Source organism: Natator depressus, chromosome 1 (assembly GCF_965152275.1).
Source record: "Natator depressus isolate rNatDep1 chromosome 1, rNatDep2.hap1, whole genome shotgun sequence".
NCBI lineage: Eukaryota > Metazoa > Chordata > Testudines > Cheloniidae > Natator > Natator depressus.
This window is the reverse complement of record NC_134234.1, coordinates 8681506-8704062: the sequence shown is the minus strand read 5'-3', so window position 1 is coordinate 8704062 and position 22557 is coordinate 8681506. Positions and strand designations below refer to the sequence as shown.

The window sequence follows — 22557 nt, the reverse complement described above, 5'->3', positions numbered from 1 at the left end:
TGATGAAATTGCAGATGACCCACAAATTGGAGGCGTGGTAAATCAGAGGACAGGTCACTCATACAGAAACATCTGGATCGCTTGGTAAACTGGGCATAAGCAAACAATCCGTGTTAATTTAATAAAGCTCCATCTAAATGTGTCCATTTAGAAAGAAAGCATGCAGGCCGTACTTCCAGGCTGAGGGACTCTATCCTGGGAAGCAGTGACTCTGAAAAAGATTTGGGGGTCATAGTGGATAATCAGCTGAACATGAGGACCCATTGCGATGCTGTGGGCCTGAAAGGCTAATGCAATCCCTAGGATGTATAACCAGGGGAATCTCGAGTAGGAGAAGAGAGGTTATTTTACTTCTGTGGTTGGCACTTTTGTGAGCACTGCTGGAATCCTGTGTCCGGTTCTGGTGCCCCCAATTCAAGAAAGATGTTGCTACATTGGAGAGGGTCCAGAGAAGAGCCACAAGAATGATTAAAGGATTAGAAAACCTGCCTGATACTGATAGACTGAGCTCCTTGCGTCTATTTAGCTCAACTAAGAGAAGGTTAAGGGGCGACTTGATCACAATCTATAAGTACCTACCTGGGGAACAAATATTTAATAATGGGCTCTTCACTCTGGCACCAGCCTAAGGTCTAACATGATCCAATGGCTGGAAGGGGAAGCTAGACAAATTCAGACTGGAAACAGGGCGTGAATTCTTAACAGTGAGTGTATTGGACCAATTTACCCAGGATCAGGGTGGCTTCTCCATTACTGACTATTTTAAAATTAATAGTGGTTGTTTTTCTAAAAGCTCTGCTCTAGGAATTATTGAGAGGCAGTTTTCTGGCCTGTGCTGTACAGGGGGTCAGACAAGGTGACCACAATGATCCCTTCTGGTCTTGGAATCTGAGAGAAACTCGGATACCGAATGTGAGGGATGTACTCCAGCAGCCAAACCCATCCTCTTAATACTCTCCGGAGAGGTCTGTTGCATCTAAGCAAGGAGTTCATTTGCTGCAGGGAAAGGATTAGGGTGTGAAAGTGACAGACAGAGGAAAGAAAAACAACCAGAGAAAAACACCTGTAGTTTCCCCGCAGCAGCGTGGGAGGGCGGTTGCTGCTGCCCTCGTTAATTTCGCCCTCTGGGTGCTTGGAGCGGCCCTGCTCTCTGGAGAAGGGGCAGGTGGGTCCTGCTGCTCTTACCTGGTCATATCCGTGCCAGGGACAAACAAGACTTCATCTCTTCCCAGAGCTCTGGAGGGTGAACGGAGGGAGGAAATAAGACGCCAGCTGCTGTACAGGTGGAGGGAGAAGGGCTGGAATTGGAGCTTTCTGGGCTGAGATGTGGCACAGTTTGGGACTTCATTTTGTGGATGTGAATGGCCTTGGGCACTGGCTCTGAACCAAAGCTTCTCCCACGGGTGACCTGGTCCCAGAGCATCCTCCAGCCCTCCCTCCAGCTGGCTGCTTCTAGGCAAGAAGCGACCGGTGCAGCGGAGTGGTCTGCTGACCAGGGCTGGCCATGGAGAGCGTCATGGTGAGTAACAGAGTTCTCTCTGTAACAGCCCTGCCGTGCTGAGACCCCCCCTGCCTGTCCTGTACGCAGTGTTGGGGCCACATGTGGGGTAATGCTCCGAGGAGGAGCAGGGAAAATTGGTTGCCCAGTAGGAAGGTTGAACAGCGTGGTGCTGGCCACTTAAGAGGGGCTGCTCCTTAGAGAGGGTCCTTGGCTCAGGTCTCACCCTGTCTATGGCGCGTGGGTGGCACACACAGACCATGCACTAAGGGGCTTCTCAGCCACTGATCTTCAGAGTGCTTTGTGAGAGGCCCTCTCCTGGGTCCCTCTGCTTTCCCCACAACCCCACAGCTGGCTGTAGAGCTCCATGTAGGGCTCCGTGGAGCGGCCAGTGACCTAGGAACCGGAGCAGGAGAACCCTGGGGCGAGGAGTTGGTAAAAGCTGATGGTCTGTTCAGAGCTGCGCCAGGCCTACTTTAGACCTGGGCGGGCATGCAGGAGAGTTGGAAAAGAATTGGGAAGCACAAAGGGATCAGTCGGACTGGGCATGAGGGGAATGCAGTTGGCTGGGGAACCAGGACCACCTCTCCTCCCCATTATATCCTGGGTTCCCCTGCCCTGCGCTCTTGGCTTTCCCTGGGGTTCAGTTAGAGAAGCGCTCTTGGGCATTTAAAAGATGGAGTGGGGCAAGAGAGAGGCATGGATGATGCTGGGATGGGCAATGGTTTCTGCACCAAGTCTGAGACCGCCCGAGACCAAGCCTTCAATGGAGTTGCAGCAGGCGTGGTCTGGCCCCTCAAATCCCTGGGTTGAATCATATCACAGCTGGCTCAGCCCTTCATCCTTCCAAGGGGCTGCAGAGGTACTGGCTTCCAGGCAGTGCACAGTGTGTCCCTGGATCCTGCTGGTTCCTCCTAGGTGTTAAGGACCCAAGGGGAGGGAGGTGCAGTCAGTTGATCTGGGAGCTAGGAACTCCTGCCTTCTAATCCCATCTCTGCTGCTAAATCATTTGCCTCTTTTGCGCCTTGATCTCCCCATCTCTCAAATGGGGCCAGTGAACTACTGCCCAGGCCTGGGGTGAGTTTTAAGGGTTTGATATTGGTAACATGCTTTGAATTCATGCTTCTATGTGGTGGGGATTTGCTCAGGAACCCTTATCCAAAATATCCCCCACCCTGCAATGCACACATTTTTACTGTGCTCTGCTCAGCTGCTTCCCTCCACCCTAGAGGTGGCTGCATTGTAGTGATGCTGAATCTTACACATCAAGGTGCTTTGGAGTCCATCTGGACAGGAGCATCTATAGAAATAGAAAATAAATGTTTTGTTCTGTGTTTTCAGTTACTGTTAATAACCAAACCCCGGAGGTTAAAATATTAATCAGTCACACTCAAAAGAAGCGGCGGCTACTGCAGAAACTCTGGGGTTAACAAGAAAGCTACTTCTCTCTGTATGTTTGTGCGACAGGTAAAGATACAACAGCTTAGCCATCTGAGCAGCTGCCCCCCTGAACATGGGACATGCTTTATTGCAATCCCAGACTGTACCTCTGTCCTTCCCCACTGACCTGCTTGTATGTCATGTGCAAGTGACTGAGATGAGGTATACTGAGGTTCAGAGCTGTAAGAAATTTATGGAGGGGATGGTCTGATGAGATTGCCTACAATGGCATGTGGCCCATCGGTGACTGCTAGTAGCAAATATCCGCAACTGCCAATGATGGGACACTAGATGGGGAGGGCTCTGAGTTACTACAGAGAATTATTTCCCAGGTGTCTGGCTGGTGGGTCTTGCCCATATGCTCAAGGTTTAACTGATCCCTGTATTGGGGGTCAGGAAGGAATTTCCCCCCAGGTCAGATTGGCAGACACCCTGGGGGGGTTTCGCCTTTCTCTGCAGCATGGGGCAGGGGTCACTTGCTGGTTTGAACTAGTGTAAATCGTGGATTCTCTGTAACTTGAAGTATTTAAACCATGATTTGAGGACATCAGTAACTGAGCCAGAGTTTGGGGTTCTGTGGCTTGTGATGTGCGGGAGGTCAGAATAGATGATCACAGTGATTCCTTCTGGCCTTAAAGGCTGAGTTAATTACAATGATCTCCCCATGCCACGTTTCTGTGTAGCGCTACTATAGCCCATTTAGATCTCTGACGTTCTCGGAGTTTCATTTCCCTCTTTTTTTACAGATAAGGAAACTGAGGCACAGAACAGGGACGTGACTTGCCCAACACCTAGTGAGTGAAATGCAGAGCTGGGAACTGAACCTAGCTCTCCTGACTTCTCTGATCATTTAGCCAGTGTGACAGGCTGAATTATTTTCAAGCCAGAGCTCCTTTGCAACTAGTTCCTTGCAAATGTTTGATTACCAAGCTGAGTTGGTTAGTTCTGATTGGGTGCTGAAGTCATATAGCATTGTTTCTCTTGCCTGATTGGATGAGCCTCACTCTCACAATCAGGTGCCTGGTGCAGATAGTCCCATGGAATTCACTCCCCCTCACCTCTTCTGTTCCTTGTACATATTCTTAGGCAGTGGGCACGACAGGGACTTAGATATGAACCAAATGATACAACCTGTTCCCATCCACCCGGCAGGGTTTGAACCTCAGAATACCAGTGCCACAGTATAGTACAGCCCCCTACCACTTGAGCTAAAGCAGTGACTCCATTTGCTGGCAGTGGTGGTAGGCTGTTATCCTTCAGGTGGACCAGCCTCTAGAGGGGCCGTACCCAGCTCTTTGTCACTGTGAATGCCAGCAAGACGTTTTCTGAGCTGTTCACCCCACCGCAGGCTGTTGCTGCATCTGGCACGGCCCTTCTGAGCAGCTGTTCCTGAGCCCGTCACCCAGCCCCCACCTTGTTTTTCTTCTCTTTAAAGAGCATCACTGGCTGGTTTCCAGCCCCATTTGGCTCTAATGCAGTCGAGGTGCTGTGAAATATCCAAGCTGTGAATTCAATCAGGCGTGCTTAATGAAACCTGGGGAGTTAATTAGCCAGCAGGTAATTAGCACCACCACATTTCTCCTGAGGCAGCATGTGTTGTGTTAAGCAGGGAGCTGCAACCTCTGAGCCTGGAAGGGGAGGATTAATGGAAAGAGAGGTTCCCAGCCAGCAGCAGGTCTCTCTCATCCCCCATTCCAACATACTTCTGCTTCCTGCCAATGCTGTTGCTCTGCAGAGGGAGAGTAGCAGCGAGGAGCCAAGGGGGTGAGGCTGGGTCTGAAAAGAGCTGCTGGGTCCAAAAGGAGAGAGCGCAGTGGGTGAGCAGGCCTGTGATGGCCTGGCTACCTGGTGGAATTTCAGTTCCCTGACTTGGGTTCTGATGTCTTGTGTGCAAGGCCCTGGACAGGGGTTTGCCTCGGCTGTGAGGGCAAGACCTTGTGCACATCCCTTAATCTCTCTCCCCATCTGTAAAGGGGAAGAATAAAGCTTCAGCTTCCTCTCTCTGTCTTGTCCCTTTAAGTTGTAAACTCTTGGAAGCAGGGACTGGCTCTTGCTGTGTGTATGTACAGCGCTGAGCACAGGGGGGCCCGGGATCTCACCAGGGGCCTCTTAGCACTGAGATTAAAAAAAATAACAACAATCCAATGGTGGCAAGGGCTGACGGTATGGGGGACAGAAGGGAAAGTTCAAGCCAGCCCAGCCTCCCTCTGGTGGCAGCAGCAGCCCGGCCCCCCTAAATGGGAAAGAACCACTGGATGTCAGAATCTGTATCCTTGAGCCAAATTCATTGTTGGGTAGCTCCAACCAAGTGACCGCCATGGGGGGGGGGCTGGGTTCTGCTCTCAGGTACGTCCCTGGAGTAATTCCACAGACCTCCATGGAGCGACTCTGGCTTCACTCCAGCATAACTGAGAGCCAGATACATCCAGGTTAGATGAGTCTGCGAGTTCTCCAGGAACACCCGCCCTGCAGACCTCAGGATGCTACTAGCTACTCATAGGAGGGATATGCCCTGATGGCTAAATCAGGCGACTGAGATTCAGGACCTCTGGGCTCCTCTCTGGGAGGAAAAGTGCTCTAGTGGCTAGAGCAGCAGCTGGAATTCAGAATACCTGGGTGCAGCTGGCTACGCTCCAGGGACTGGGGTTCACAGGGCATTTTGGTGTTTGTTCCAATTTGGAATGAAAGCAAATTTACTGAAATTTCCTGGCACACTGGAGATCCCTAAAAATTCCATTTCTAAACCCCCACACTATGGCGTTTGTGAAAGGGCATGTGAAATTGACCCTCCGTGGCTGCTATTGACTAGCAGGTGTGAAACTGATGAGACCATCAGTTTTGCTCAGCTGCTCAGCAGAAAGGAGCTTGCCATTTTCAGGCAGCCCAAGCCCCAGCTCTAGCCAGGGTTCCGGCAGCTTGCGGGCTCCTTTCCAAGGAGCTGGTGCGCTGTTTTCTGTGAGCCTGCCAGGTCCCCAGTCCTGGCTCCAGCTGGGGATTACACAGAGGCTTGCCCACCACTGTGCCCTGCTGACTCTCTGCCCCTCGCAGCAACCCAACTGGAGGGAGATAGTCAACATGAAGCTGAAGTTTCCCAGCGAGCTCCTCGACGCCATCCAGGAGGGGGACCTGTTGCAGGTGCAGCAGCTGCTGCAGGGGAGTGACGGGATCCTGCAGCAGCAGGCCGATGGCGAGGACCGTGCGTGGCGGGAAGCCCTCAACCTGGCCATCCGCATGGGCAGTGGGGAGATCACCGGGGCCCTGCTGCGCTATGTTAAGTTCGACTTCCGCCAGATCCATGAGGCCCTGCTGGTCGCCGTGGACACCAACCAGCCCCAGGTGGTGAAGATGCTGCTGGACCGGTTGGACCAGGAGAAGAGCATCAAGATGGACATCAAGTCCTTCTCCCTGGCCTTCTTCGACCACTCCATCGACAACGCCCGCTTCGCCCCCGGTGTGACGCCGCTCACCCTGGCCTGCGAGAAGGACCTCTATGAGATCGTGGACATGCTGGTGCGGAAAGGCCACTCCATCCCCCGACCGCACAAGATCTCCTGCACCTGCCTGGAGTGCAGCAACGGCCGCACGTATGACCTGCTCAAGTTTTCCCTCTTCCGCATCAACACCTACAAGGGCATCGCCAGCCGGGCCTACCTCTCCATCGCCAGCGAGGATGCCATGCTGACCGCCTTCAAGCTCAGCCGGGAACTGCAGCGCCTCTCCTGCAAGGAGCCGGAGTTCAAGGTGAGGCTCTCTGCAGTCTCCATGCCGAGGCTGGGGTCTTGGTTCCACTCTCCGTCCGTCCTTGTTCTGCGGGTAGCCGCGGTGCTGCACTCAGAATACAGGGTTCCACCTCCCGTGGGGTGATGGGTCTGCAGGACCCAGGGAGTGAAGAGAGGCATCTGGTATAGGCAGGTGCAACATGCTAGACTTCAGTGGAGTTACACCTGCTTCTACCAGCTCTGAATTTGGACCCTGGGGGTTTAACACAGTCATCGTCCCTCCCCAGTGTGTGAGCCAGGGGTCGGGGCGGGGGGTAAATGACTTTTGCTTCCCCCTGATTCTACTCCAGGGAGATGTTCAAACATGTGCATCGTGGCATCCACAGGAGCTGAATCCTCTGTTGAACCTGGCTGAGATATTTGCCTCTCTCCCACCCTGCAGCAGGGAGTTCTATAGGTTAATTGTACATATGTAAATGTGTGGCCCTCTCATTCTGAGCACCCCTTGTTGTGCTGTTATGGGAGGGGCCCCGCAGAAATGGCTCCTATTGACTACGGTCATACAGTCATAGAATGTAAGGCTGAAAGGGACCTTGAGAGGTCACCCAGTCCAGCCCCCTGCACGAATAAAGGAGGCAAAGCCATGACCAACCAGAGACAAAGGGCACAAGGAAAACCCTTGCAGCAGTAGAAGGTGATGGGACCTTTGCTCAGGTATTGTCCCCTTGCCCCCCACCTGTCTCCCTCCTGCAGCCAGAGTACCTCAGCCTGGAGCTGCTGAGCCAGGAGTTCGCCTTTGAGCTGCTGGGGATGTGCCGTAACCAGAGCGAGGTGACAGCTGTGCTGAATGACCTGGGGGACAGCGAGGAGGAGGAGAAGCTGGACAGCCAGGCCTTCGAGGAGGGCATCCCCAACCTTGCCCGGCTCCGGCTGGCCGTCAACTACAACCAGAAGAGGGTGAGTCCAGGAAGGAGACTAGGAGGCTTTGGTGTCCCTAGGCAGCACTGAGCCAATACCCCAGCGGAGGACTAGGGGGTGCTGGAGGCACAGTCTTTCAGATGAGATGTCATCCGGGAGTCAGGGTGTGAACCCTGGAGTCCTGGTTCCAGAGTGCACCATTCCTCTCTAAATTCCCCCCCCTTAAATATCACTTGGATGTGGGATCATCCTTCATCCCATGCCCGTAGCTTTTGTTTAGTGAAGCTATGCAGCGGCTAAACCATGTGCCACCCCAGAGGTGGCTGCATGTCACTGGTAGGTGAGGGCTCCTTAGAGACAGTGTGCCTGTGTACGGCTTTGGGACCTTTTGGGCTGAAAGGGCTGGGGCAACAGAAAGCTACCGGTGGTTATAAATATTTTTGTTCCCACCTGACTGACTTCCTCCCCCTGTGTCCTTCTGGATCAGTTTGTTGCCCATCCCGTCTGCCAACAAGTGCTGTCGTCCATCTGGTGCGGGAACCTGTCAGGCTGGCGTGGGAGTAACACGCTCTGGAAGTTCTTTGTCTCCTGTTCCATCTTCCTGACCATGCCCCTTCTGTGCTTGTTGTACTGGATTGCCCCGAAGTCGCGGGTGAGCAGCCTTCCAGGCCACGATGGGACCCAACAAGGGGGCAGAGTCTCCCACATCTGCTACTGCAGGGTTCTGACACCTCCTTCTGGACCCTCAAGAGACCAGAGACTGGCTAGAGAGACCTTGGGTCTTATCCAGGCTGCCAATCCCTACGTGCCCATGGAAACTTGATTGCAATTCTACTAATTTCTCTCCCTAGAACTGAGCCAACAGTGTGTGGGTGTGAATTATTCACCCATATCGCATGAATTTGAACTCCCCCATATTTGTGCCCCTTCTGAGTTCATTCTCCATTGTTCCAGCACATCAGATTTGCTGCTGCAAATGCTCATGTAGGGGGAGTTTTATGCTTCCCCCTCCCTCAATTGTATGTCGCATATTGGGCCCTGATCTGCGCGGGGAAATCCTTGCACAACACACTGGCTAAGCATGCGTCGTGGCCTCTGCTAGCGGCAGCTTCGCAGTAGGGTAACAGCCTACTATTGCTGTCTGCTAATAGAGTCCCCCCGTTAGCTCTGTGTGGTGGTGCTGACGGCCCAAGGAGAGGCAGTTGCTGCGTCTGTGCAGCCCCCGCAGTGAGCTCCATGGGTTCCAGCGCAGGCCAGGATGAGTGTGGGGCCGTGGGCCTCTGCCGTGCAGAAAGCAGGAATTGGCAGGTGTGGGACTCTTTGCAGCTCTGAGGAGTGACGCTGCCTGTGCATCCCTGGGCAGGTTGGCAAAATGCTGAAGATCCCAGTGATCAAGTTCCTCCTCCACTCGGCCTCGTACTTCTGGTTCCTGATCTTCCTGCTGGCGGAGTCCATAGTCCTGGAGCAGAAGCACCACATCTTCTTGGGACGCAATCAGACCCTGTGGGAGAACTCCCTGCACATGCTCTGGGTGGCTGGTAGGTTGCGGGAAGAATGCCTGACAGGGAGGGGCGTTGGCAGGGGGCTACAAAAGCACATGATTCAAGGAGAAGCAGGTGGCCGCTGCTGTCTTAAGCAGGGTGTCTAGGCCCTGTGTCAACTGTCTGCACCCCAGGGAATCCCACCCTCTGGGCGCAGCCCCCCCCCGCTCCCCCAATCCCTCTGGGCGCAGCCCCCCCCGCCTCCAAATCCCTCTGGGCACTGCCACCCCCCAATCCCTCTGGGCGCAGCCCCCCTGCTCCCCCAATCCCTCTGGGCACTGCCGTCCTCCGCCTCCAAATTCCTCTGGGCACTGCCACCCCCCAATCCCTCTGGGCACAACCCTCCTGCCTCCCGAATCCCTCTGGGCGCAGCCCCCCCCCCACCTCTGAATCCCTCTGGGCACAGCCTCCCCCCCCCCGCCTCTGAATCCCTCTGGGCTCAGTTCCCCCGAATGTCTATGGGCGCAGCTCCCCCACCTCTGAATCCCTCTGGGCACAGCCCCCCCCCAATCCCTTTGGTTGCAGCCCCCGCCTCTGAATCCCTCTGGGCGCAGCCCCCCACCTCACCCCTGAATCCCAATGTGTAGCAGCGGGGGCCGATTCGAGAGCCGTGAAGGGGGTTTCCCTCTCCAGGGTTGATCGAATTTTTGCCACCTCTGCTGAGCCGGCCAGCAAGGGGCCTGTGGCGGTTCCTAGGGGGACACGCGCCTGCCTGGGAGTGGACCGAGACCTCTCACTGACTGCGCTGAAGCCAGCACAGAGGCAGCTGCTGTTAATAATCTTCAGTCCCAAATCCAGCCCCCCGAAGGGCTTTGTGTCCCTAAGTCTTCTCAGCTCCTACGTAGACAGGAGGTTTCAGGGCAGATAGACGTGGGGAGGGAAATCAGCCTCCAGCAGGCGACACTGTCTGTACGTGCAGGGCCCCAGGGCTCTGGGGAAGAGAGAACAGCTGGGTGGAGCTGGCTCGACAGGAATGAGTTTGGTGGATGGTTTCCCTGGCCGTGGTACGATGCGATAATCAATTAGCTCTGAAGGGAGCCGCACTCTCCCATTGGAACCGGCTGAGCTGAGCCCCGAGGGTCGGAATCTGCCTGTGAGCACCAGACGTGATCTCCTGCTGCAGGCTACCTGCTCCTGGGGTTGTTTTTGTTTTTCAGCCCAGTGCCCAAAGGGTGGCTGGATGCAGGCGGCGGGAGGGGATTCAGAGAAGAGCAGGGATGGGGGTGAAAGGGCCGGAGGCGTCGATCCGTGGGGATGGGATAAGAGAACTAAGGGCCGGATGCTGCATCCATTGCAGTCAATGGTGAAACCCTCCCCATGGGGGCAAGGCTGGGCGCTGGGTCGGTCTAGGGTCTGGGAGCGGCCTGCAGATCTCTCCAGGGTGCGAATCCCCAGGTGGGGAGAGAGAATTGGGGGGGGGGGGGGCGTATGGGGGCGTCGCTAGGGGTCGTCATGGCTTTTATCGTGGAGGTCCCAGCTGCGATCAGGAGCCCGCTGTGCTGGGTGCTGTACGAACACCCTGCCCGGGGGAGCTGACGGGGCAGAGAGGCAAGGCAGACAAGAGGGGGAAGAAGGAAGGATGATTCCTCCTCCCCCCCGCCCCTGATTTGCAGAGGGGGAAGCTCTGCCCAGAGGCTGAATCCAACCCACCCCCTCGGGAGGTGTCTGCCCGAGGGGGCTTGGTGCTCACGCTTTGCCCCCCCACCCCGGTCAGGCTTCTTCTGGTACGAGTGCAAGGAGGTGTGGATCGAGGGGCTGCGCAGCTACCTCCTGGATTTGTGGAACTACCTGGACATCGTCATCCTCAGCCTGTACCTGGCCTCCTGCGCGCTGCGGGTGCTGGTCGCCGTGAGGGGCCACCTGCACTGCCTGGACGCCCCTTCCTCGCCGGGGTGCTACTACTTCACCAGAGCCGGTGAGCAGCCGCGGCTGGGGCGCCCCGGCTTTAATCTCGGCCTCCCTCCGCCCCCTCCAGCTGCTGGCCCGGCCCCGCTCCTCCCGCTCGGCATGTCTAGTGCTACACGTTCGTCCCCAGAATGGGCACTGCATGGCCTTGCTTCACCCCACCCTGCCCCACTGATGGGCCTTGGCCTTGCCCCGCAGACAAACCTCTCTCCGGGGGACAGGAGCTCTCTGTGGCCTATTCGCTCCTTGGCCTCTTACCAACAAGGAGGCTTGTCAGTGCTGGCAGGGACAGTGGCTTTGCGACCGGCTTTGGATCATTTCCCCAGCCCCTGCCCCCCCCAACCCCCCCAAGCCATCGCATCCCCTCTGTGAAACCTCTGCATACCCTGCTTTGAAAGATTTCCCTTTCCAGCTCCCGGCCGGACCTTTTCCTCCCTCCGGAGCCTTCCAGACTCCAAGCAGCACGTTCAGCCGCAAGTTACTGGCTCAATGACAATTATAGGCACTTTTATATGGCAAGTCGGTGTCATTATCCTCATTTTACCATGGGGAAACTGAGGCACGGGGCAGGACAAGGACTCACCCAGCAGGCCAGTGACGGAGCCAGGAATAGCCCTCAGTCCCCACACCCTATCCACTAGGCCACACAATGAAGGTCCCCCCACCTTTCCGGCCCTGTGTCTCTGAGGTTCCTCTCCCCGTGTGCAGGACGGCACGAGTGGCAGCCCGAAGACCCCCAGTTCGTCGCCGAGGTGCTGTTTGCGGTGACCAGCATGCTGAGCTTCACCCGCCTGGCCTACATCCTTCCCGCCCATGAGTCCCTGGGCACCCTGCAGATCTCCATCGGGAAGATGATCGACGACATGATCCGGTAGGGGCTGAATCCCCTCCACCCCCGCCACCTTGGGGTCGCCTCCCACCCTGCGGCCCCATCAGACCGTCCCTAAATGGAGCCAGATGGTGGGTCCAGGCCGCGGTGCATGAATGCCTCCCAGTAATGTGGTGCTAAGCACCATCTGCTCTTGCTGATGTCACGAGCCAGGCCCAGAGAGGAGGCCCTCCCCCCCCCCCCCCGGAGTATCTAGCGCAGGCCGCTGGCGGTGCGCGCTGCTGGCCCATGCTACGGGGACAGGCACAAGCTGAGGATCGGAATAGGACTGGAGAGGCCCAGCAGAATGCAGCGTTCGCTTTGCTGTGCGAGCCCCTTACAGCCTGAGGTCACGCAGGGGACATGTCCCTCCACCTGGCTATTGGGGTGTCCTGGGGGAATGAGCTAGGGGGCTAGCACCCCATATTATCCACTGGCAGCTGCCTTGCATGTTGCTCTGGCAGGATGTCTTAGCCCCGTCCCTGTGGATCCACATCCGCGGCTTGGTCTACACTTAGATTGCCGTAGCTACATCAAAACCCGGGGTGTGAAAAAAAAAAAACCCACCCCCCTGACCGAGACCCCTGTGCCAGCCTACCCCCGGGCACAGGTCCACCTAGGTCCAGGGAAGAACGCTCGTGGAAGCAGTGTTACTACGGGCGAGGGAAAACCCCTTCCGTGGCTGACAGCCTCATCTCCGCTGTAGGGTTATGCTGGCAGAGCTGCGGTGGCGTAGGGTCTAAACTAGCTGTTCCCACTCATGAAAGATCTTGGAGTCATTGTGGACAATTCTCTGAAATCATCCACTCAGAGTGCAGCGGCAATCAAAAAAGCGAACAGAACGTTGGCACTCGTTAAGAAAGGGGTAGATAATAGGACAGAAAATATCATATTGCCTCTATATAAATTAGAGCTGTCAATTAATCGCTGTTAACTCACGTGATTAACTCAGAAAAATTAATCGTGATTAAAAAAATTAATCGCGATTAATCACACTGTTAAACACTAGAATACCAATTGAAATTTATTAAATATTTTTGGATGGTTTTTCTATATTTTTAAATATATGGATTTCAATTACAACACAGAATACAATGTATACACCCCTCACTTTATATTATTTTTGATGACAAATATTTGCACTGTAAAAATGATAAACAAAAGAAAATACATTTTTCAATTCACCTCATACAAGTGCTCTCGTGCAATCTCGTTATCGTGAAAGTGCAAGTTACAAATGTAAGAGTTTTTTTTTTTGTTACATAACTGCACTCAAAAACAAACCAAGGTAAAACTTTAGAGCCTACAAGTCCACTCAGTCCTACTTCTTGTTCAGCCAATCGCTCAGATAAACAAGTTTGTTTACATTTACGGGAGATAATGCTGCCCACTTCTTAATTACAATGTCACCTGAAAGTGAGAACAGACATTCGCATGGCATTGTTGTAGCTGGCATCGCAAGATATTTACGTGCCAGATGTGCTTAAGATTCATATGCCTCTCCATGCTTCGGCCATTGTTCGAGGATATACTTCTATGCTGATGACGCTTGTTAAAAAAATAATGCGTTAATTAAATTTGTGACTGAACTTGGGGGAGAATTATGTCCCCTGCTCTGTTTTACCCGCATTCTTCCATATATTTCATGTTATAGCAGTCTCCGATGATGACCCAGCACATGTTGTTCATTTTAAGAACACTTTCACTGCAAATTTGACAAAATGCAAAGAAGATACCAATGTGAAATTTTTAAGATAGCTACAGCATTCGACCCAAGATGCGGAAACTACAGAACCCAAACCACCAAAAAACAAAATCAACCTTCTGCTGGTGGCATCTGACTCATGATGATGAAAATTAACATGCATTGGTCTGCACTGCTTTGGATCGTTACCAAGCGGAATCCGTCATCAGCATGAACGCATGTCCTCTGGAATGATGGTTGAAACATCAAGGGACATGTGAATCTTTAGCACATCTGGCATGTAAATATTTTGTGACACCAGCTATAACAGTGCCATGCGAACGCCTGTTCTCACTTTCGGATGACATTGTAAACAAGAAGCAGGCAGCATTACCTTCTGCAAATGTAAACAAACTTGCTTATCTGAGCGATTGGCTGAACAAGAAGTAGGACTGAGTAGACTTGTAGGCTCTAAAGTTTTACATTGTTTTATTTTTGAATGCAGGTTTTTTTTGTACATAATTCTACATTTGTAGGTTCAACTTTCATGATAAAGCGATTGCCCGACAGTACTTGTATGAGGTGAATTGAAAAATACTATTTCTTTTGTTTTTTACAGTGCAAATATTTGTAATAAAAATAAATATAGAGTGAACATTGTACACTTTGTATTCTGTGTTGTAACTGAAATCAATATATTTGAAAATGTAGAAAACACCCAAAATATTTAAATAAATGGGATTCTATTATTATTTGACAGGATTCTATTATTGTTTAATGTTAATTGTGATTTTTTTTTATTGCACGATTAATCACAATCTATTTTTTTTTAATTGCTTGACAGCCCTAATATAAATCCATGGTACACCCACCTCTTGAATACTGCGTGCAGATGTGGTCGCCCCATCTCAAAAAAGATATATTAGAATTGGAAAAGGTTCAGAAAAGGGCAACCAAAATTATGAGGGGTATGGAACGGCTGCCATATGAGGAGAGATTAATAAGACTGGGACTTTTCAGCTTGGAAAAGAGACGACTAAGCAGGGATATGATAGAGGTCTATACAACCATAACTGGTGTGGAGAAAGTAAATCAGGAAGTGTTATTTACCCTTTCTCATAACACAAGAACTAGGGATCACCAAATGAAATGAATAGGAAGCAGGTTTAAAACAAACAAGAGGAAGTATTTCTTCACACAATCCACAGAGCTCTGGACATGCTTGCTTGGAACTAACCCCAATAAACATCATATTGTCTGAACTTCGGACTTCTGGTCTTCTGCTTTCTGTCTGCATGACAAGAACCAGGGGAGGGGCTGAAGGGAAAGCCCCCTAACAGTTGTGAAGGCCAAGACTATACCAGGGCTCAAAAAGGAACTAGATAAATTCATGGAGGATAGGTCCATCAATGGCTATTAGCCAGGATGGGTAGGGATGGCATGCATAGCCTCTGTTTGCCAGAAGCCGGGAATGGGCGACAGGGGATGGATCACTGGATGATTTACCTGTTCTGTTCATTCCCTCTGGGGCACCTGGCATTGGCCACTGTCGGAAGACAGGATACTGGGTTAGGTGGACCTTTGGTCTGACCCACTCTGGCCGTTCTTATGTATGCCGGCACAGTCTCCATAGTGTCAACGTACCAAAGGGTGAGAGGGGTAATTGGCTGGCTGAGACTGTGGCGGTGCTGGGGCTGGGGGCAGTGGTGGGTTTGTGCACTGGACACATCCCCACGATGAACAGGGCTTATCAGACTAGGGTCCTCTAGGTCAGGCCCCGTGGCTCCCTGCCTCTCTGATCTCCTCTCTGGGCTTTCCCCCCACAGGTTCATGTTCATCCTCATGATCATTCTCACCGCGTTCCTGTGCGGACTCAACAACACCTATGTTTACTACCGGGAGTCCCAGCGGCTGGGGAAGTACGGCCTCGCGCATCCAGGGCTCTCCCAGGGCCTCCCGGCTGGGCCAGATGCTTTGCATCACGATGCCTGAGGCTAAGAGAAAGGGTCAAAGGTCCCTGCCCTATCCAGGCGATTCCCTGGCCCCTCTCTGGGCACACGCCAGCGATGTGAACGGGGGTTGTAGTGTGAGCGGGGAGCCGTGGGGCAGCACTTTGGGGTGCTCTGCTGATGAAGCCTGTGGTGGAATTGGGAGGCACGGTTTATCAGTAGAAGGGGATTCCGAGGAACCCTGCGGGGAGTGGTCTATGGGGAGAATGAAAGGAGCTGAAGACGGTGATGAGGACTCAGAGGGGATGTGATCAAGTGTTTGGGATGTCCGGGCACTTCGGGAGGGAGCGGGGTTGTGTGGGGCGCTGGTGGGGATTTAACGAGGAATAATGGGGTGAAAATATAGGTTGCATCTCAAGCAAACCTTCCTGGGGGCCCAGGTGGGTGCTGGCAAGTGTCTTCTGAAGGGTCCTGTAGGAGTTAGGACTTGCCCAGGAAGATCTAGTGGGCACACAGGCCAATCCTGCATCACCTGGGGAGCTGCTGTTGATGTCAGTGGGGTCAGGATTGGGGCTGTCTCGTACACTTGTTAGGGTGGGGCACGCCTGGCTTGTAACCAGGCCCCACTCTTTGCTGCCCCCTTTCTGTCAGCTTCAATGAGACGTTCCAGTTCCTGTTCTGGACCATGTTCGGGATGGAGGAGTACAGTGTGGCGGACATGCCCCAGTATGCCCTGGCGGAGTTCGTGGGGCGGGCGCTCTATGGGATCTTCACCATCATCATGGTCATCGTCCTTCTCAACATGCTCATCGCCATGATCACCAACTCCTTCCAGAAGATTGAGGTGAGGGCCGCTGGGAGCCCTGCCAGAGTGCGCCTGCACCCCGGGCCCTGCCCTGGAGCAGAGTGACCCCGTGGGGAATAGGCCTCCTCTTCCGCAGCTTCTCTTCTCCCTGGCACTCCCCGCGCTGTTAAAATAACCAGCAATTGGGCAATTCCACTCAGCCTCCCCTAAATCTCCCTCCTGCCTCCTCCCCCAAGGCCCCATCAAAATGCAGTCCCTGTTGTTTGTCGTATTCCTGTGCGCTGTCGAGAGGGCTGTGGTGCCCCACCCCAGAAGTGGCTGCATTTCTCCCTTACACACACACTGGAGGCCCTTCGCGTACAAGGGTGAAGTTCCCCTCTGTGCAGCAGGTCCATATGAGTCCCTCTGCTGATGACCCTGCACTGGGCACAGCTCTCACTCTTGCAGTGATGCCAGCTTCCCCACTGGGCCTAGCATGTGTCCTTTGGCTTGCGAGTATGTTCCTGTCACCGTCGCTGAGCAAGCCTGCTCCTGCCTGGCCCGGCTGCAGACCAATGGCTGGTGCATGCTGGGGAAGGGTCCCTGGGTGCTCTCCTTAAGTGGATCAGGCCCCACCCACCAGCTGGGGATGCCCAGGTGTTGCACCAGCTAGCGCCTCACCTGTGATCTCGTTGAGTTCCGTCCCGCAGGGCAGCTAGTGCCCAGGAACCGAGCCGGCCTCCGTCCCAGAGCCTCAGCCCCACGGCTCTCCCCGGTGATAGAGTTGTCCCTCTCCCCTGCATGTGCCGATGCTGTTCAATACAATTTCACCCGTTATATGGCACCAAAGTGGAGGGGAGAGGGCAGGTCATGAGACCGACCAGCTGGCTGTGCTCTGAGGGAATGGGGGCGACCGTGGGGCTTCTAGAAAGTGGGTGGGAAGATCACATGAGGCCCCAAAGGTCTCTGATGGCCGCCCAACGCAGGAGGCCCCAGTGTAGATCGCAACCTGCTTTCCCCCCATTTGCTTTGCAGGACGATGCGGACGTGGAGTGGAAGTTCGCCCGCTCCAAGCTCTACCTGTCCTACTTCAGGGAGGGCCTGACGCTTCCTGTACCATTTAACATCGTTCCCACGCCAAAGTCCCTCTTCTACGCAGTCAGGTGACGTCCACGCCGCGGCAACGAGTCGCTCTAGTACACGAGCAGCTCAGAGATGTTAGTCAGCTCAGCCTCACGAGCCAGGATAATCCCCATTGTACGGGTGGGAAACTGAGGCACAAAGTAACTTGCCCAAGGTCACACAGGGAGTCTGTGGTGGAGTAGGGACTTGAACCCACATCTCTTGAGTGCTCATCCAGGGCCCTAGATACCAGGCCATCTAGCCACTGGCGTTTCACGTTCTGGGGATCAGCTGCTTTGCAAAGAGAGTCACTTCTGAGCTGAGCTGGCTGAACTGGTTTTGTTCAAATCTATTTTCAACCAAAAATGCCCTTTTTTTTAAAACTATGACAAGTTGTGAGGAAAATATTATGGTGGGTTATTTTTGTAGAAGTTTTTCAGATTATTTCTGACCCAAAAACCCCTGAAAACTGAAAATGTTTTGGTTTTTTGCTGTCTGGTTTTTCCTTCTTTCTCTCCCTTTCCTCCTCATTTCAGTGGCAAAAGGGTGGGGAAAACATTAAAGCGGAACATTTGGAAAGTTTTCATGAATGATTTCAAGTAAATAATTGTTTTTCTTCTGAAATGTTTCTCCAAATGTACCTAGCGGTTTGTCAACCCGTTCTCCTGAGGAGACCTAGACAGGTTTGGAGAAAGGAACTAATGCAGGGAACGCTGGAGTGTTCCACAAAGGAAAAGCTTCTCCCTTGATGCAGCGGGTTAAGGGAGATGATTCAGATATTACTAGATTTGAAGGCCAGAAGGGATCATTAGATCATCTAGTCTGACTCCTGTAGGGCAGTGTTTCTTGACCTTTTCGATACCCAGGACGGGCTTGCTGCCGTGTGTCAGGGAAATCTCAGGGACTGGCGCCGGGCCACGGACCGGTCATTGACTCTGCTGTATAGCACAGGGCAGAGGCTTTCACCCAGTTACCCCTGTACCGAGCCCAATAACTTGTGTTTCACTAAAGCATCTTCCAGAAAGGGATCTGGTCCCATTGGAAGACAATCATCATGAGACCGAGAATCTGCCACTTCCCTTGGGAGTTTGTTCCAATGGTTAATCAGCCGCACTGTTAAACATTTGGGCCTTATTGCTAATTTGATTTGGTCTGGTTTTAGTTTCCAGCATTGGTTCTTTTTCTGTCTAGATTAAAGACCCCTCTTCTACCTGGTACTTCCTCCCTGTGAAGATAGCTATACACTGCAATCACGTCACCTCCCCTCCTTCTCTTTGACAAGCTAAAATCAGAGCGAGCTCTTTATCTCACAGTGAGCCGTTTTCTCCAATCCCTGAATCATTTTTCTGCTGTTTCTGCACCCTCTCCGATTTTCCAACGTCCTGTTTAAAATGTGGAAGCCAGGAACGGACATGGTGTCAGTCCTGTAGCGGGCTCGCCAATGTCATCTCCTCCCCGCACTGGCTGTGACTGAGCGAATGAACTGTGCCATGCTGCGGGCTGACTCCCCGAGAGCTGCCCTTGGGGTGACTTTGGCCCTGTCTGTCTGTCTGCGCTCTACCGAGCGTGCCGGTTCCGTTGTATGTTTCAGCGCCCACGTCCCCATGCAGCCAGCGAGGAAAGCATTGGCTGCATTGATAACGGAAAACACTGCTGCCTCCCACTGGCTCTTGCCTACGTTAGAGACACAGAGTAGAGCTGCCACCCATCCGAGTTTTACCCGGACGATCCAGTTTTTGGCTTCTGGGTCTGGGTGCCATTTAGGGTTGCCAAGTGCTCGGCGGAAAGTCAGGTCTGAAAGGGGACCTGGTAACCCTAAAGGGGACCTGGCAACCCTAAAGGGCACCGAACCAAAAGTCCGGTTACTGCGGGGTGGGGGGAGGCGCCAGGTTGTTAACCCATGCCAGCCACAGCTCAGCTGGGGCCACCACCTACCTGCAGGCAGCAACTTGAGATGATCTACCAATTGACTGGGATGTGGGGGGGCGGGAGAGGAGTGAGTGTTGGGGCGGGGCCTTGGGGGAAGAGGTGGAGAAGGGGCGGTGTCTCAAGGGATGAGGTGGGCAGGGCCTTGGGGGAAGAGGTGGGGCAGGGATGTGGCCTTGGGAGAAGAGGTGGAGAAGGGGTGGGGCCTCAAGGGATGAGGTGAGCAGGGCCTTGGGGGGCCGGTTACCAGCAATTAGAAAGGTGGCAATCCTAACACAGAGGCAGTTGCTAAAAAGCTCCTATTTGCAGCCCAGCGCCCAGCACTCGCTGAAAAGACTCACTGCGGAGTGAAGCTTGTTCCCGTGGGCTCTAGTTCTCATGGCTTGTTGGCCACAGTGCAGCTGGGGCTAGCAGACCGTCTCAAATCTGCTGCTTGGTAGCTGTCAAGGTTAAAAGTTAGGGGATTAAAATCTCTTCTGAAGGGTGATGGGCCTGAACCTGAATCCTGGAATGGTTCGGATCTGAACATTGTGACTAGGACTCATCTCTCCATTGGGCCAGAACCAGAAACCGGCTCCAGACTCCCCCAGATTTTGGATCCCTTTGGACCTGGATTCAGATTTTAACGTAGCATCCCCAGGGCTGGCTGTACTTTCCGATGACATGTGTCCTTTTGCGTTCCCCAGGGGCATCTTCCGGTTCATTTGCTGCTCCAAACCCAAGAGACAACCGGATTACCCCCCGATTCCCACCATCGTAAGTTCCCTGTCTGTCTGTCTGTCTGCAGACCGAGCCCTGGGGAAAGTTACCTTGGCAATGAGACTGCTTTATCCTCAGCCTTGTGCTCCCCTGGAGTCCATGGCAAACTTCTTTTCCAGTCGTGTCCTGGACTGTAAAATGGTTGCTTGAAGAGGGCGAGCGAGCCCCCAGGCGTTGCAAGATGCCAGGTAAATGCTAAGCCGTGCTGGTACCCAGCGCCCACGTAACCCTGTTTCCCACCCTCTTCAGGCTAACACCGCCCTGGAGGACGTCGGCCTGGGCGGGGAGAGCCGCCGTACCTATCGGCTGCAGGTCATCAAGGCTCTGGTGCAGCGCTATGTCGACACGGCCAGGCGGGAGTTTGAGGAGAGCAGGCGGAAAGGTAACCCTGCCACTGTGCGGGGCCTTGGGCACTGGTGAACCGCGAGCCCTCCTGTTCTCTGCCCGTGGCACGTCGAGCCTAGTCTGCTGTGCGCTGTGGTACTCCAGTCTCATTTGGTTGCTGGGCTTAGCGTCTGGCTGCTGGGAGGGGCTGGTGGCCTGTGATACACGGCAGCTCGCACTGGACGAACTAGGGTCCTTTCTGGCCTTAAACTCTGTGACTCTATCTGGTAGCTCTGGAGAGTCCCCTCCACCCTGGCAAATGAGGAGGGCTTGACTGGGACTCCATAATACAGTGGGGAAGGGAGGGAAGGAGAAATAGAGGGAAGAAGCGGGCAGGATGAGGGTCAGGAAGAAGCAGGTGTCACATGTCAGCAAAGTGTGGGCCACGTCCCCTTCTAGTGGCCATTTCCCTGAAGGATAACTGCCTACTACTGCTGCCATTTAGTGGAGTTACTCCTTTAGCTCAGGCAGTAATGGTCTGTGCTATGCTGCAGAAGGTCCATGTGGATGACCCATGTGGTAGAAGGACAGTGGCACCTGGAAGTTGGAACCCAACGTGCCCACGCTGTTCGTCCACCCCAAGAACTGGCTCCACATGTGGGTGTGTCTAAGGGCAGAGATGGGGATCCTTGAATCTAATGAATGCTCTTGAGCCCTAAGAGAGAAAATGTTTCCAAGTATTTAGAAACAGATGTAATCTGTACCAGGCTCCCAGTTCCCGCAGTGTAAAACCAGAGCTCAGTGGAGTGACTCCAGTTACACCAGTGTAAAAGCAGAGCCGCTGCGTTGAGCTCAGTGGAGTGACTCCAGTTACACCAGTGTAAAAGCAGAGCTGTTGCGTTGAGCTCAGTGGAGTGACTCCAGTTACACCAGTGTAAAAGCAGAGCTCAGTGGAGTGACTCCAGTTACACCAGTGTGAAAGCAGAGCTCAGTGGAGTGACTCCAGTTACACTCAGTGCCGTTGCGTTGAGCTCAGTGGAGTGACTCCAGAGTTACCCCTGCGTAGCTGAGATCAGAATCGGGCCAGTAAGCCAGTCTTGCTCCTGGGGCTGCCCCCAGGCAAGATGCACAAGGATGCCGCTCGCCAAGCGGGCGTGATGGTTACCAGTGGGCTGCGGTCGGTGCAAGGTGGGCGGGCTGTCCCCATAGCCCTGCGCTCACCTGGCCATGCCTGTGCTTCGTTCCCAGACCTGGGGAACCGTATCACCGAGCTGAACAAGTCGGTGTCGCGCCTGCACGCGGAGGTGAAGTGCCTGCATCACAGCCCGCCTGCCCGCCCTGCCCCCGCCAGCCCTCTGGACGGGGCCAGCCCGCTGCACAGATACATCCTGCGGGTCCAGGACAACTTCCAGAACTTCAGCCAGGCCTCGGGCAGCTCCGGCCCGGGCTCCCTGGCACAAGTGATGGTGCACCAGGACAGGGCTGCCGGGAACGACCCCCAGCCCTACCCCGAGGAGCTCTCCCTTGGCCCCCAGCACAAGATGTCTCCCGGGGAGGGGAACCAAGCTGGAGAGCCAGAGGACCCGAGTTCCCATCCAGCAGAGGAAGCCGACTCCGGCCCCAGCCTCTAGCGGCTCAGGGCAGCGTTTCCACGGCGGCCTGGAGTCAAGCAATAACAGCCATGCCCATCACGTCTAGTGCAGCCAAAGGATCCCAAAGCACGTTGTATGCTGCTCCTGCTGGCTTGTGCCCCAGCCCAAGCAAGCAGGGAGCTCACTGCCTCTCCCACACGGGGTGGGAGTTGAAGCATGGTTGATGGTCCAGTCAGGCTCCTGGTCCACCAGGCAGCTGCTTTGATAGAGAGCAATGCCTGAGTAGCCGAGCTCCCCGCCCAGTCATTAGGCAGATGGGGTGTAGCACCAGTTAGGTTTCTTTTACTTTGAGTCAATGTTTATGTCAAGTCCTTGGGTGTTACAAACTGGGCCCCTGCAACTTGAATATAGAGTCCCGGAGAAAATACCTCCACCCACTGTGCCCACCACTGACATGCTCCCCGCTCTTGGGTGCAATGAGGCAGCTGACTGACAGCGATTGTTAGTTTGATTGAGGGCTGCCTGGGT

General features: G+C 53.9%; 1 protein-coding gene across 1 annotated transcript; it reads left to right on the top strand.

Annotated features, from left to right (window-relative positions):
* The first annotated feature begins 1504 nt into the window (after positions 1 to 1504).
* On the top strand, positions 1505 to 22506 carry LOC141981063 (short transient receptor potential channel 2-like). Its single transcript, XM_074942869.1, has 13 exons — positions 1505 to 1519; positions 5987 to 6679; positions 7411 to 7614; positions 8063 to 8227; positions 8939 to 9113; positions 10831 to 11031; positions 11730 to 11892; positions 15400 to 15492; positions 16174 to 16366; positions 17342 to 17469; positions 20041 to 20110; positions 20363 to 20495; positions 21686 to 22506. Exons 1-13 carry the CDS (start codon positions 1505 to 1507, stop codon positions 22066 to 22068), a joined length of 2616 nt encoding a protein of 871 aa, XP_074798970.1. The 3' UTR covers positions 22069 to 22506.
* The last annotated feature ends 51 nt before the right edge of the window (positions 22507 to 22557 follow it).